Genomic DNA, 13,906 nt, shown 5'->3' with positions numbered 1-13,906 from the left:
CAATTCTAATTGACACATTCTATTTTTTGGATCTTTCGAAGTCCTGAAAAAATTCTTTTTCCAAACTGTTCGCCCGCTTCGAATTCCCATACATAACGAGCCTTGGGCGTAAGCATTATTCGATATTGACATGAAATACGTGATCACTGCAATGCGTGCTAACGACACGTGGTACGTGTAATGATCGAGACGTTGACTTTGAGCATGGTTTACGACTAGATTTGGCATGTTGAATACCTGCGCATCGTAACGGGACTTTGCGAACCATATAAACAATACCGTATCTGCATACCGGCGCCATCGATGGTTTCGTTTCAATCACGGAGGCATTTCTCACCGATTTATATACCTACGTACGTCAATCCGACTTATATGGTAGATTCCGAACGCCGATTTGCGGTTTCATAGAGTGAGTAAGTGCGCGATAGTTTGAATAATTATTGATCGCCAATTATCGATTCGAACATCGGAGTTAGGATTCAAGCATTCTTATTGCGATGTATCGATGGGTCGTGTCTTCGGGCAATCGATATAAAAAAGGTATTGATTTTTACTCCGATGAGCAACCGGGCTGTCGATAATCTGCTACTAGCTGATATTCGTCAAATCACGTTAGAGTTGCCGGTTGTCCAGGGAATAAATTAAAAATATATTAAGCACGCAGCTACATGCAGAGGTAACTGACAAAATTAGAAATTTTCAAAACCAGTTTTTTCAGGTAATATCGCTTCGATAGAGAATGATAAGTGATAAGACTGTCGAGAAACCGGATTCACCTAAAAAATATGCGTTCTATTCAAAAATGTCGAACAACATTTTAAGGTCCACGCTTCTATCAGCGTTGAGTTTACGCTCTTCAAACACTGACCGCAATAGAGTTTTATTATTTCAGAAGCATGAAAACTTTGAGCTGCTCTTATCTCTATTGAAACACTTCGAGCGACGAACAGACAGCGTAACGTATCTTTCGTATTAAATGACGGTAAAAAGTTTCACGAGATATAATGTAGCGCGGTATGAATATAAGCTATACGGCAATCGGAGTAAGAGGTAGAAGTCAGCGAATTTTGTGCAACGGTTTTGTGGCCTCGCATAAATTTCTGCAATAAGCAAAGTAAAAAGAATTACTCAACAATCCAACTATCGTATTTATTACCATTCGCGGTTTCTTCTATAATACGTGTAATTCGAAAAACGTTCAGAACCGATGGTTCAAGAAATACGAGCAAGAATGTTCCAGAACGAATCCCAACGCTGGTTGCCATGTTATTAAAACATTAATACTTGTTTTTTACGTTGGCCCGTTGTCTCTTACAGTCGCTGTGAGATCGCTACACGACGATGATATAGTCGATTGATATTTATCGACAGGAAATCAATTATACTAGGCTTATAACTACGTATAAGTACGTCTGATAATATTAGTGATCCAATGTGTAAAAAACTTATGAAAAAAGGCTGAACTCGTATTTGGAACAAGACGTGAAGAAAGACGGTCGGTTCCATTTTAGAAGAGTCGACGGGAAAAATATTTCGAGGATCTGTATAAACAGTTGCTCTTACCTTGATCAGGTGCAGGTTGAAAATACAAACACTGGTCGCTGTAAGGTCGAAAGGGACGGGTATCGAGCAATAAGTTAACGAAGTTCATCCGTATAATCTTAAAGCACAATACGTCCAGGACGCTACGGCTGATCGCTCCTGGCTTTTTATATACAAATGAACGATCATTACCGATCAAATTCGCTGCGATGTACTCACGTATATATGCATGTTTATCGGCCGAACGAGCGGTGCCCGCCTTCTGGCGAAAAAAGCGTCCCTCTTACCCACACCGCGGTTCGCTTATATACATATATATATATATAAACGGGCACGGCATAAAATCTGGTCAGAATAAAGGCTCGCCTGAAGGGGGCCAACTTCGATGCAAGCTACTGCGTTGGATCGGGTGAGAGCCACCTATAAAACCAAGGCTGAAAGTTCCGTTTCGCTTACTTCGGTTTGACATGGCCTCTAGAGTGCTTGCCCTGACAGTGGTGTGCTTCCTGGTGATCGTCGCCTCGACTCAAGTTCGGGGTTACATTTGGCCGAAGCAGAACACCTATTCGACCCGATGGGACAAGGTCAACATCGACGACATCCTGGACAGCACGCGACTCCTGCAATACTATTTCAAGTGCTTGATGGGAACTGGTCCGTGCCCTCCTGACGGCCAAGAGCTTAAGAGTGAGTTTCCTCGTCATATAATTTCCATTCCGCGGACGCGTCTCAATTTCCGTCCTGCTCGTTTTGCGGTTTTGCGGTTTACGGCTCGTGCTTATTACCAAAGTACAACGTACGTTTGACGTGTTCGAGTGCGCGCTGATGGGGTGAGATTGATTTACCGCTCCCATTCTTGAACAAGATACTCGATATTCATCTTTCTTGTACCTGTTTCCATTAAAGACAAGGATTTATCGACCTTTGAGTCATGGTGGTAAGTATTCTTACCACCGACTTTATATGCATTTCTTTGATATGTAGATAAATTTTCAACATATTTCTTACCCGTTTTTTGCTACTTCTGATAGCATACTAATAGGTTTTCAATACTCGAGAGTAATTATTGCGATATGATGTATATTATTATTGTTAAAAACAAATTGACCGAAAAAATTCTGAAAACATTCTGAAAAGGAATGATTCATTGCCGAAAAATTTACTCCCTCACACATGTACATGTTTTACATAAATTATAAGTTTTTGGGGTCAGTGATTATGAATCGGAAATCAGATTTTGAAAATTCATTACGGCGAATCCAATCAGCAGCCTCGAAAACCCCTGCACAGAGTTTCTTGACCTTTTTCCATCAAATTTGAAATTATCGTCCATCATATAGGATCCACCATCTTGAATTTTTGAAATGCGATATCAGATTCGTAATCAGTGACCAAAGAAATCATGGAATACTATCTTGTTATAAAGGTTGGCTCTTCTTTCTTGGAGAGAAAGGAGATTTCTTGAGTAAAATACCCGGCTTAACAATAAGATTGCTCAGAAATCAGAGTGCGGCACTCAAATTATTGTTCTTATCAAACACGGCAACGGAGATAAACTCTTCGGCATTCCCGACTCGCAAGTGAGACGAGTCATTGACCATTCCGTAAGTAAATTTAAGAAATTCAGACGCACCACACTAGACACAGTTAAAAAATCAAACCTCATTAGCCAAGCGGAAGTCGAAATCATTCTACTGTGCCAGTTTTGCTAGAATTATTTTCACTTCTCGACCTTGGAGGCATCCGACTGTGGTTCACTGTGATGGATTTCCTGCCTGGGGACGTAATTGATGCATTCACTTTTGAATTCGGTGCCAATCACCCTGTCACAACACCTGCAATATATGTCATTCGATGTAAGCGAATTATTCCCAGTGTAGGTAGTGCTGGGGATGATAATTTAGGTCGCTTACTCAATGCCTCAATGAACTGTGTTAAGTGTGTGTGGCGGTCATTAATCAAGTACTCGCATCTATTACTTGAGTAATACACAGCTTTACAAGCGAGAGAGAGAGAGTGAGCAGAAAATATTAATAATCCGCTCATCCATTATCAAAATCGAATTAATCGACATCGCAATTCCAGATTCGTTCCTAAATTTCCTCTCGTTAACCCTTCAACGAATATTACGTCCTGTGAAAAAATTTAATACACACACAGAGCTTTTTCATGCGTAAAAATTGAAACGTTGCACGTACCATTGATTTTCTTCACGCATCGCAATAAAGGTGAACGTTCGGAATGCGCAAAATGTAATAATGTCAGAACTGATTATTCACTCACATTATACGCGCAAGACTTGTGATCTTAAAAAGAAAGGAAACGTTTCCTACGAGCGTCTCTGAATTTGGACTTCCAGCCTGACCTTCGTCAAGGTGATGGGACTGCTGATGAAATCGCAAGATCAACGAACCTCGAGCCCGTTCTCTGTAGCTAGTTTCTCCGAGTCTGACAGACTTCTACTTTGTAATTTCTACACGTTCTACATTTTTTCCTGCGACAGCTTTTTCTTATGCATTTTCAACCGTCAGACAGTAAAGAATAAATGATATCCAAATTCGACTCGTACCTCTGCAGCTCCTTCGTTTTATCCCGTCAGGACAAGCTTGATTGCAAATTTTTTTTTTTACACCTACCAAAGTTATCATCGCAATGCATCGTTTGCGGGATGAATTTTAAATCAGATACTGCATGTAGAACCAAACGCGCGGCATTCAAGGTTTCAGTCCATGAACCAAGCCGACGACAGAGGAGTTTCAGCAAAGTCCGGGCGATACTCAAGGGGATATGATTACCCGATGCTCGTCGCTTATACCTACCAGAGAATCGTTATTTTCTGCACGCAAGGAGGCGATCAGCTCTATACGTAATCGCTAAACCTCGCTTCATATTCCAGGAGCGTTTTGTCATTTCTCAGTAGCGAACCGCGCCTTGTCTCAGAGGCACGAACTATCGCTCTGTTTGACGTTGCTACAAATGTAGACCGTTAATTTCCGGGCGTTGGCGCATCCCGTGTATCTGCACGATTCCTTTCTTTCCCTGCAAAACTGGTGGTCATCTTTTAAATTTTCTTGCTTTCAGGGGTGCTGCCGGAAGCGTTGGAAACCGCCTGCGCGAAATGCACCAAGAGTCAAATGGAAGGAGCGGCCAAGGTCATACGATTTCTGAGGTGAGTCTGCTCCCCCACCTCGTGAAAAAATAAATCTGCTCTTTAACATCGTTCACAGAAACATGTCATAATTTTTCCATTTAACAACGATATTAACGATATAAGATCAAAGAAAAAAAAAATGAAAAAACAGTGAAAAATAATGGCAAGGCGAGAATGATGAGTAGTTTTGTTTACAGAGCGAGAACGATGATTCGCGTGTAATTGGTCATAATTAATTCAGCGTTGCGTCACTCTCCAGGCGCCCACGTATTCGAAAAGCCTGATTTGTTATGCTGTATGAGTGGAAGGATTCCTGGGATTGCACGCGGATTACATTGTCTGAGATTGGATCTCGAGATGTGCGTGATAGGAATCTGCAAAAAATCATTTCCGGCGTTATGCAAGACAGTAGCGTATTTACGAGTCGCACGGCACGTACGTTTATGCCGCTGGTGATGATCATTCCGATCTGACCAGGCATTAAATTTTCACAGTTTTAAATGACGATCTGCAATACCTTTAGCAATTTGGCAAATGTGTTTAGTCTTTCACCTCGCCGCGGGCTATAAACGCTGGACAGCAAACACAGACGGAAATTCTGCGGAATCATAGACGTCACACCAGCTTATCGGACTTAAGACATCGGCCTTCCGATTCGATACCAACAAGGATTTCCCATGCCATGCTGTATATGTATATAGCACATATTCTCAAATCCGAATGATTCCACTAAATTTTGCCGATCCAGCCAACCAGGAAATATCTTTTTACCACAAAGAAACAACTTTTTTTTGCTCTGTTCCAAGGCTTATATTTTTCGACGCGATTTCCTTATTCTTAAATCAAGGACGACTGCTCCGTATTTCCTATTAGCGTTATCGTTATGATTTGCTATTAAATAGATGCGTAGAACGGGTTCTTATCAAACGCTTGAAATATAGTATTACGATTATTTTATAGGTTTGTTTTCTAACGTATTTTTCATCGTGAGTAAGCATGCATTATATATCGTTGAAGTGATGATAGCAATATACACGTCCGCGATAGCGCACTTTCTCACGGAACAGGTTTTTTGATTACTTTTCCGGATCCAAATTCGTACATTTGCATCATACAACGATTTATATGAGGCTTCGAGGCGTTTCATTTTGGGTCGGATTATTTTGAAAAACTTGAAACGCGTAAACCACTTTATCTTCATTTGTTTTATTTTTTGAATCGTGCCGATTAACGTGTCATCGCTCCAGCGCCGGTCTCAGGAATAATCAGTTAGGTAGTGCTACGCAAAACCGAAAAGTCGAGAATGCGTTCAGAGTTCAGTGGGTTCACCTTGAAGCTATGTCACGACAATCGAGCAACAATCTTTCCACTCCAGTAGCTTGATTTTTAATGCAATAACAAGTTTTACCAACTAATACATGAACCGCAGCAATTAATGACAGATTTACAAGTCAGAGGTGGATGTCAAGATGTGCGTGAAGAAAACAGCATTTGTATGTGTGTGTGAGGGAGGGAGGAGGGAGAAAATTCTCGATTAATGCTGTTTATTTGAATTTCAGAGAAAACCGGCAGGACGAGTGGGATCAGCTTTGTGGAAAGTATGACCCGGACGGAAAGTATCGTCAAAAATACATCGAACCATCTCCGGATAACAACACGGCTTGAAAGTTGTTGCCTCATTCTACAGATGGTTCCTTCATTTTTTCAATATTCGCTTTCCCTTTCCTCTGTGCGTCTCTCTCACATCTGTCATGTACATTCCATTTTTATTTTTATACCTAGATATATGGAATATTTATACTACCTTTTCCTCAAACCTGATTTTTTTATTACTCAGTTTTTTCACCAACTCCTGAATCCCATCAAAAAATGATTTGTGTTTTTTTTTCATACTTTTATATTTAAAGTGAGAATATCCTCAGAATCATCGACGTATGTCAAGTTGACGAATCGGTCGGTGAAGATTCCTTGATGAATATTTTCTACGCAACTGATTTCTCCCTTTATTACGGAAGTGTTAATATCAGCGACCTTTACACCAGTCAAGTTACCTTGAGTATTTCAATCACAAATTGGTCCGGCGTCAAGAACCTCGCAGGTTTCAGGTGCAAGAGGTAATAAACCAGGCGGTGGTAAGTTGGAGACCTTGCCTAGTTGGAGGAGCAGTTCCGATTACATGGAGCAATTGGATCGAAGCTCTCGCATCTCGGGAAGTTTTCAGGGGGTGGGGGAACGGAACCATGGACTCTGAAGACAACCGACATTCCAATTGACATGTGCCACTCGAAGTGACAGTGGAAAAGCCAGTCGCCTGGATTTCCAGTGTAAAATCTAATCCTCGTCGAACCGTTTTGGGGTATAAGAACCGTGTCCTTGAGCGGGGGAATTTTATTTGGACTCTGCGACCCCGTCATCGTCAGCGATTCGTTGCTGCGCGCTATTTCCATAACGTAGAATTTGTAGCCGTGTAAATGGAAAGGGTGGGACAGCGGTGGAAAAGAAACTGGAAATACAGATGCAAAACGTTATTCTCGGCGACGAAGCATCGCTTTCTACTGTCGGAATACTCACGAGCATTGATATCCGACAAGACCAATTCCACGTTAGCCTTGTACGGTAATTCTATGACGTGGGTGCAGATGCAAAAACTGCCATTTGCACACTTGGAGGGTTTGTTTTGCTCGTTGCAAAAGCTCGCGTTTGAGCTTCTGTTCAGCATCATTACAGTGTCGGGGAATTCGTTCGAGATGCCGTTCATTATTCCGGTTTCCAATATCACCGGAGGCCTCACTGCGGGTGACATTTCGCAAGGCTGATTAGTCCAACGATTGAAATCGACTTTGCATTAGAAAAATTTAAGAACTTCTTTTACTAGGCTGCACCTACGTTGGAATGGGTTGAACTCCGTTGTTGGGTGATTGATTGTTCCATGCAGCGTTTCCACTGTCCATTCCCAGTATCCAAAGGTAACGTTCATCCGTGTGATGTTCGTTTCGCCGAGGATATCCGACGGCGACGAGTCTTCGTATCCCTCCAGCTCGCTCACGCAAATTTCAGTCGTTGAAGCCTCGCACGACGCGTTCGGGTAATTAAGACGAATTTCGAATGGAAGAGGATTATCCTGCGTGGGCTCCGGTGTTTCAGGATAAATCCCCGTCACGTTATCTGCGGTACCATAGGACAAAACCCCAACCTGGAAGGCACCTTTCAATTAGTCTTTTGAACAGCCCCTTATTTCGTTGGATTGGTGGAATTATTTTTCAGAGTAATTGTACGCTCAAAATTCGTTGGGGAAAATTCATCGAGCAAATGGTGATAACTCGTCAAATTCTGATATTGGACTTTGACACAACGCTTCCTTTCGCCACGATATTGACGATCCGATGTTCAAGCGACCTTCGGCCTGGTCTAACCGAATCTCAAGCCGAATATCAAGTTAACGAAAAGTTACCAGCCGCAAAAACTAGTGGTACCGACATCACAGCTATCGCGTGCCACCGACCTGGTCGACGCGATCGACGTCGTTGCAGACGAACAGTCCCCTGACATAGATCCAGTAAGCACCGGACGTTTGACTAGCGTTGAGAACGATGTCGAAACGTTCACCCGATTGGGAAACCAACGCGTCGACGGTCTTAGGTTGAACGTCACTTCCGTCGGTAGCGATGACGGTCATGGTGTGATTTTCGATCTGCAATTGCATCGGGCAAATCATACTGGCGGCGTTGATGATCCTCATACGGTAAGAGATTCCGGCCTGGACGTGAAAAGTAGCCAAGGGTGTCTGGGTCGTCCGATTCGTTGCCGGCTGAAATTTCAATGACAGGAGCTAAAATTTAACGCGGGGAAAACTCTCCCGATTCAACAAGTCGGATTTCATCTCAATGGGGAAAACACTCAAGGCTCGTGCACTAGAGCGGTGAAAATTATTTTGCAGTGAAATGCTGACAGATCATGCAGCTCGCTTGTCACGAGAAATCATATCTTACGTCACGCCATCGGCCGAGACCGTTGATCAAAAAGGTGGCCGGTGCTATTCCCGGATTCCTGGTTAAAAGCCCGGGGAAGAACAATTCGGCATACTCGTGCATGTAGTCCGTCAAAACCATCACGTGACCGGATTTATCCTCGGAGTACAATTTCCTTGCCGGTTCGTCACTGATCGGCCGCCTCACTATCAGCGCTCCGTTGTGTCCGTTGGTTTTCTGGAAACCTTCGTTAAACCGGCGCGTTAATAAGCAAGCGGCTCGAACGTTTCTGTACGTTGAAAAGCTCACCTGTGTGACTGTGATAGAAGTAGGTCCCGGACTCGTTGACAAAAAAAACGTATCGAAAGCTGCTGCTCTCCGGTATGCCGCACTGAGTGATCTTCGGCACTCCGTCCATCCACTGGGTTCCCTCCTGGAGTATGCCGTGCCAATGGATGGTCGACTCCGTGCCACCCATTTGGTTCTTGACGTTGACGGCGACGAGGTCTCCGAGGCAAACCTGGAGCCAGCCGGATGGAAAATGGCATGAAGAGGCTCCGCGGTAATGTGATCAATAATTCGCCGGTTACGAAACCAGCTGCGGTTACCTGAATGCTTGGCCCGATTCCCATCCTGTTGATAGACATCAGACCGCGCTCTGTACCGTCTCCGGTGATGCACTGCGGGTGCATGCAGTCCTCCAGGACGCCACGAGAGCAGTTTCCACAAGCACTGGAACGAACGGTGCATCAGGTTAATTGGTTGCACTTGATCAAGGTCGAACTGCATGCGCTAAGTGATTGTCGAACCCCGAGGCGTAGCCGGAGTGAGTCGCAGGTGAATCAGAAATGCTCCTTACCGGCGTTGCGAGTTTTTTAGCCAATCTTTTTTTTTTTTTTGTCTTGTCGGACTTTCTATACTTACGAACCCATGGCGTGATAGTGCTCGAGGACGAATGTGTAAACGCAGACTCTGCTGGTCCCGTTTGCCTTGCAAGTTCGGTTGCAGTCCGTTGAGTTTAAGTTTTGCACACCCATTCCGTAGAGCCAGCAGTAGAGATTATCCATGGTAACCTGGGACGGTATTTCTGGGTGATCATAAATTAATTAATTATCACCTTCACACAAGACCTTACGTAATATATCTACACTGTCGTTGTATGTTTATTTTTCATCGGCGCGAAATAATCGTTTTGAATCTTTGAGCGTTGCGTTATATCCGGAAAATCTTGTACAGTTCCGCCATCGGGTGTTATAATTCAGTTTACGTAATTGTTGACAGCCTCCTCTGAATCTTGTAAATTAATTTCACCCTTGCGTCAGCTCAATATTGACCCTCGTCATCTCGTCATTCTAATTCATTCGAGCTTATCCCGGCTTCTCTGTCGTTTGTCGTTTGCATAATTTGACGCGATCTAATTCCGTCCATGATTTTGATTGCGGGTGGGTATTGCGAAGCAATGTAAACGCGGATGTTACTATTAATTCGAAAAAACTTGGATCGATAGACGTGAGTGTTTTTTAGAAACATCGAGTTTACCTATAACAGGGCCTTGTGCGATGGAGCTGGCAACAATAGATATCGTTAGTAAAAATTTATACGAAATTGCCATTATTGTTTTTATCTCCTCTGCGTAAAACACTCACTGAATGAAAAATTCTAACCAAATCGTACAGCGCTCGAAAAGAGTTCGCACTGGATATAGTCGGTATCCTGCTGAGTTTATATTGTAACGTATTTTGTTTATTTGAAAGTAATAAAAACATTATTCCTGATAACAATTCTTATCTATTACGAAAACATGTTGCTTCTATTTTACCTCTCGATGTTACTTGCGCAATCATCATCAATAAGTGTGCATGTATGTAATTGAATTAAAAGCACGAGTATTAGAATACTACAATAATGTCGCATAGAATGGACTTTTTCGAAAAATAAATAAACGTCGCTCAGGCTGACTCGCCTTTATGCATCCGACTGTTTCTCCTTTCCTCCATTGCACTGCTTTCTCGATAATGAAATTTCATTAATTTAACGTTCTAATTACGTCTCGGAGAACAGCTGCGACCGGATCAGAACATATTATTGTCATCTCAATGCTTCCGATGTACAGTTGGATTCCTTGCGCATGGCACAGACGTTGGTGGCATCGACCGTGTCTCTTCAATGCCTTTGGTACGCAATTTCTGAGACAAATATGTTTATTACTTCAGGGGCAATTTGCAGTGCTGACAGTTGGGTGCTCGGCGTTTTGTTTCACGGTGCTCTTTTCAATTCCGTACTCGCGTCATTTAAATTGCCTAATTGATTATTTCCCATTTTCACTCTGCACGAGATCGTTTCAATGACGAGCGCTCGTCAATAGTTTCTACCTCGCAACGATACGTTTCACTATGTTGGCAAATTCAAGCGTGCCGATATTCCACCGCGATGTATCGTATTATGCTCCGGCAATATCTTTGGTACCACCTGAACCCAGGCAGAACGACAGCTCCGTAACGGATATACGTATGTATAAATCGATGTTAATTAGCTGCGATATCAAAATTCTCGAGTGAATCACATCCGTCGGCTTTACGAAAAGATAATGCAGTCTGTTATTATGTGGAAACAAAAGATACAAGACTTGATTAAACGGGATTTAAAATGTTAAGCAAGTAAATTTAGTCCGCGAACGGCTGATTGCTTTTTCAATCACGATGAATGACGTACAACAGATAAACCGGTCTACAGCCAAGCAAATATTGAGTCGTATTCTCCACCACAATTCCATGGATTAACGGAGGCGGCGTTAATGCTGCGAATCGGACCGCGCCTCTGAAAGCTTTATGAAAAATATGTCCGGTGTGCGATTTTACGATAGGAGCTTGCGCTATTTCGTGACTTCGATTAAAAGGGGGAAAAACTTACGAGAATCATGCGTTCGATCATATTCTGCCAACCTCATATTACGAAAATTTGAAAGACCGATAAAAACATTTATTTCTTTTTAAAAAACTTTTTAAATTTGGAATATTCTTGGCGAAATAAAAAAGGCCACCCTATGTGTACGAAATCGGCGAAGCCGTTCCTGGATAACCGTGCGCGAATAATTTTATTAAACAGTTTTTGTCAAAGTGATATGAGTATGAAAGTACGTCTATCTACATACATGTATTTCTGCCTCGTATCGAAACAACGAATCAATAGCCAGTAAACCGATGCAAACACCGTATATTAAAACTGGAATTTGACAATAGGTTCGAACCACGTCGGGCGGATGAAAAACACAAAGGACCATTGGACTTTTGTCCTGTTCATCATCCTGAATTAGTGATATCGGGCGATGCGCCGGCGAATCTTGGTTCGTGGAATTTATTTTGAATCTATATTGTATGATATGCGTAGGCCTGGATGTATTTGCTGTATGTTTCTAGACGTATTTTACAGAAACTAAGTCTTAAAACAGAGTGGTTTAACGGCCGAAGAGCAATGAGCTGTGTAAACACAGGTCTGCCTTATTCCTATTCACAACGAACAATAAAGTCGTTTATCCATGGTTAATCAGATTACTTGGGAGATTGGAATCAATCTGAGCGGAGATACGAACAAGTTAACAGGTATTATAAAATCGAAAGTTCCGAAGTAATCACTTAAGATCGTGATTGCTTTAAATAACATCTTTGTAATTCACTTCAGACTCCGGCGCGGTTCGGTAAATTACAGGTAATGATATAAATTATTATAAGAGCAAAAATGTTTTATTACACTACTAATTAATCGTACGCTCGAATTCAGGAAAAACAAAATCAAACAAAACAAAACAACTAAGATAAGATTAGCGCGAGACTCGTCGATTAATATATCATTTTAAGTCTCGAGTTTTCCGGAAATCTATGTTGAAGGGCATCCCTCAAGCTTCCCGAATTTCGCTTCGAACGCAGTACGATATTTTTGGTCCGGGTCGACCCTTGCGAGAATTTCGTCGAAATCACGTCTCTTCTTCTTGCACAAGTACCCGAGCGTGTCTTTGATTTTCACTTCCTGTTCTGGCGAGCACTTGGCACACGTTGTTTCCAGCGCCTCCTGAAGAACCTCTGCAAACGAAGAAAAGAACGATGTTAGATCTCCGTCTCTGAGTCAGTATTGACTGTCATTCGGTATATTAATTACGTCAAATGATTTATGACCGTAGGACTGATTTTTGTTCTCACTTTCGATAACTCGAAACTGGCACAGAAACCTCATTCTAAATGGCACGACAATTTGCTGCACATAAATTAACCTTGAATCGAACTGACACCTTTTAACCAATCGTCCTTCAAAATTTCGCTTCGAGTCAAGTGATGGGAAAACATGTCAAGCTGATTCGCCTCTGAGTGACAGCTGAGCTCAGCTTCAAAAACTAGAGTTTGCGTTCATTCAAGTCTCGCGACTAGACTGTGCCACACTTGCGAGATTCGCTTGGTTCTCGCATACTCCAGGATATAATTATCCTTATCCGTCTTATCCACGTCTTCGCGGGTTTCTCGAAAAGCGTTTCACGAGCATACAGATATACCTAAATAACACCGACCGCCTAAGCTCCCGAGCGAATCGAGTGTTGATATTTTAATTCGGCAATTCGCTTTCTGTCGACCTTCATTTTGCAACCGCCGCTCGTGAAATCGCGAATATAATAAATCCGGCTGCATCAGCCAAGGATTTAACTCCGCGATACCGAGCTGATTGTGAGACGAAAAGCTTACTGATCTTTCTCAGTGAGAAGTAATAACTGTCTACGCGAAGAAGTCCGCGAAGAGAGTTCGATAAATCGTGCTTATGCGAATCGTTACTCACTTCTTAGCTCCAACGCGTCCTGAGGGCATGCAGTTTCCTCCTTATTCAGTATGCATTTCTTGTACTTCTCGAAGAGTCTATCGTTATCAATGACCCCGTGCGTGTTCATTTTGTCCCATTTGTCAGTGTAATATTCTTCGGCTGCAGCCACTGCGGCGAGACAGGCCAAAACCATGAGGCAGTAACACTTCATGCTGATTTCGTTTTCGTCTCCGGGTGGTTAGAATGATCCAAATTGATCAAGCAAGAAGAGTAAGGATGCTGACTGAGCGACGCTGTACCACGAACTGATTGAATTCTGCGTTATTCGCCTATTTATACTATGCAGGACTTGCCTCCGTTTCTTTCTATGCAGTTGAGGTTGAGGTTGCCGTGACCTCAACCCGCTTGGTATGAAAACAAAAACCTGTTCAGGTAGGCTTGGCTG

The 13,906-nt window shown here is 42.6% G+C and overlaps 3 protein-coding genes across 6 annotated transcripts; 1 reads left to right on the top strand and 2 right to left on the bottom strand.

Moving 5' to 3' along the window:
* Positions 1 to 1,302: 1,302 nt before the first annotated feature.
* LOC124210825 (uncharacterized) lies at positions 1,303 to 10,764 on the bottom strand. Of its 4 annotated transcripts, XR_011176269.1 has the most exons (13): positions 10,625 to 10,737; positions 10,308 to 10,374; positions 10,201 to 10,226; positions 9,586 to 9,748; positions 9,270 to 9,393; positions 8,971 to 9,181; positions 8,683 to 8,906; positions 8,196 to 8,501; positions 7,580 to 7,886; positions 7,265 to 7,483; positions 6,745 to 7,196; positions 2,551 to 3,377; positions 1,303 to 2,433 (listed from the first exon to the last, which is right to left on the bottom strand). XR_011176269.1 is itself a non-coding variant. In XM_046609237.2 (11 exons), exons 1-11 carry the CDS (start codon positions 10,686 to 10,688, stop codon positions 6,844 to 6,846), a joined length of 2,064 nt encoding a protein of 687 aa, XP_046465193.1. In that variant the 5' UTR covers positions 10,689 to 10,737; the 3' UTR covers positions 5,884 to 6,843. The 4 variants fall into 4 exon arrangements, 2 of the variants coding, with proteins under 2 accessions (XP_046465193.1, XP_046465195.1); XR_006881311.2 differs by lacking the exons at positions 1,303 to 2,433; positions 2,551 to 3,377 and adding an exon at positions 5,884 to 6,439; XM_046609237.2 differs by lacking the exons at positions 1,303 to 2,433; positions 2,551 to 3,377 and having other exon boundaries at positions 5,884 to 7,196.
* LOC124210832 (ejaculatory bulb-specific protein 3-like) lies at positions 2,010 to 12,382 on the top strand. The gene is made up of 3 exons (XM_046609274.2): positions 2,010 to 2,229; positions 4,624 to 4,711; positions 6,253 to 12,382. The coding sequence occupies exons 1-3, from the start codon at positions 2,010 to 2,012 to the stop codon at positions 6,356 to 6,358; spliced, it is 414 nt and encodes a 137-aa protein (XP_046465230.1). The 3' UTR covers positions 6,359 to 12,382.
* Positions 11,706 to 13,780, bottom strand: LOC124210834 (ejaculatory bulb-specific protein 3-like). The gene is made up of 2 exons (XM_046609277.2): positions 13,480 to 13,780; positions 11,706 to 12,737 (listed from the first exon to the last, which is right to left on the bottom strand). The coding sequence occupies exons 1-2, from the start codon at positions 13,670 to 13,672 to the stop codon at positions 12,535 to 12,537; spliced, it is 396 nt and encodes a 131-aa protein (XP_046465233.1). The 5' UTR covers positions 13,673 to 13,780; the 3' UTR covers positions 11,706 to 12,534.
* Positions 13,781 to 13,906: the final 126 nt, after the last annotated feature.

This window comes from Neodiprion pinetum, chromosome 1 (genome assembly GCF_021155775.2).
Source record: "Neodiprion pinetum isolate iyNeoPine1 chromosome 1, iyNeoPine1.2, whole genome shotgun sequence".
Classification (NCBI taxonomy): Eukaryota; Metazoa; Arthropoda; class Insecta; order Hymenoptera; family Diprionidae; genus Neodiprion; species Neodiprion pinetum.
The sequence above is the reverse complement of the archived record's forward strand: the minus strand, read 5'-3'. Positions and strand labels throughout refer to the sequence as shown.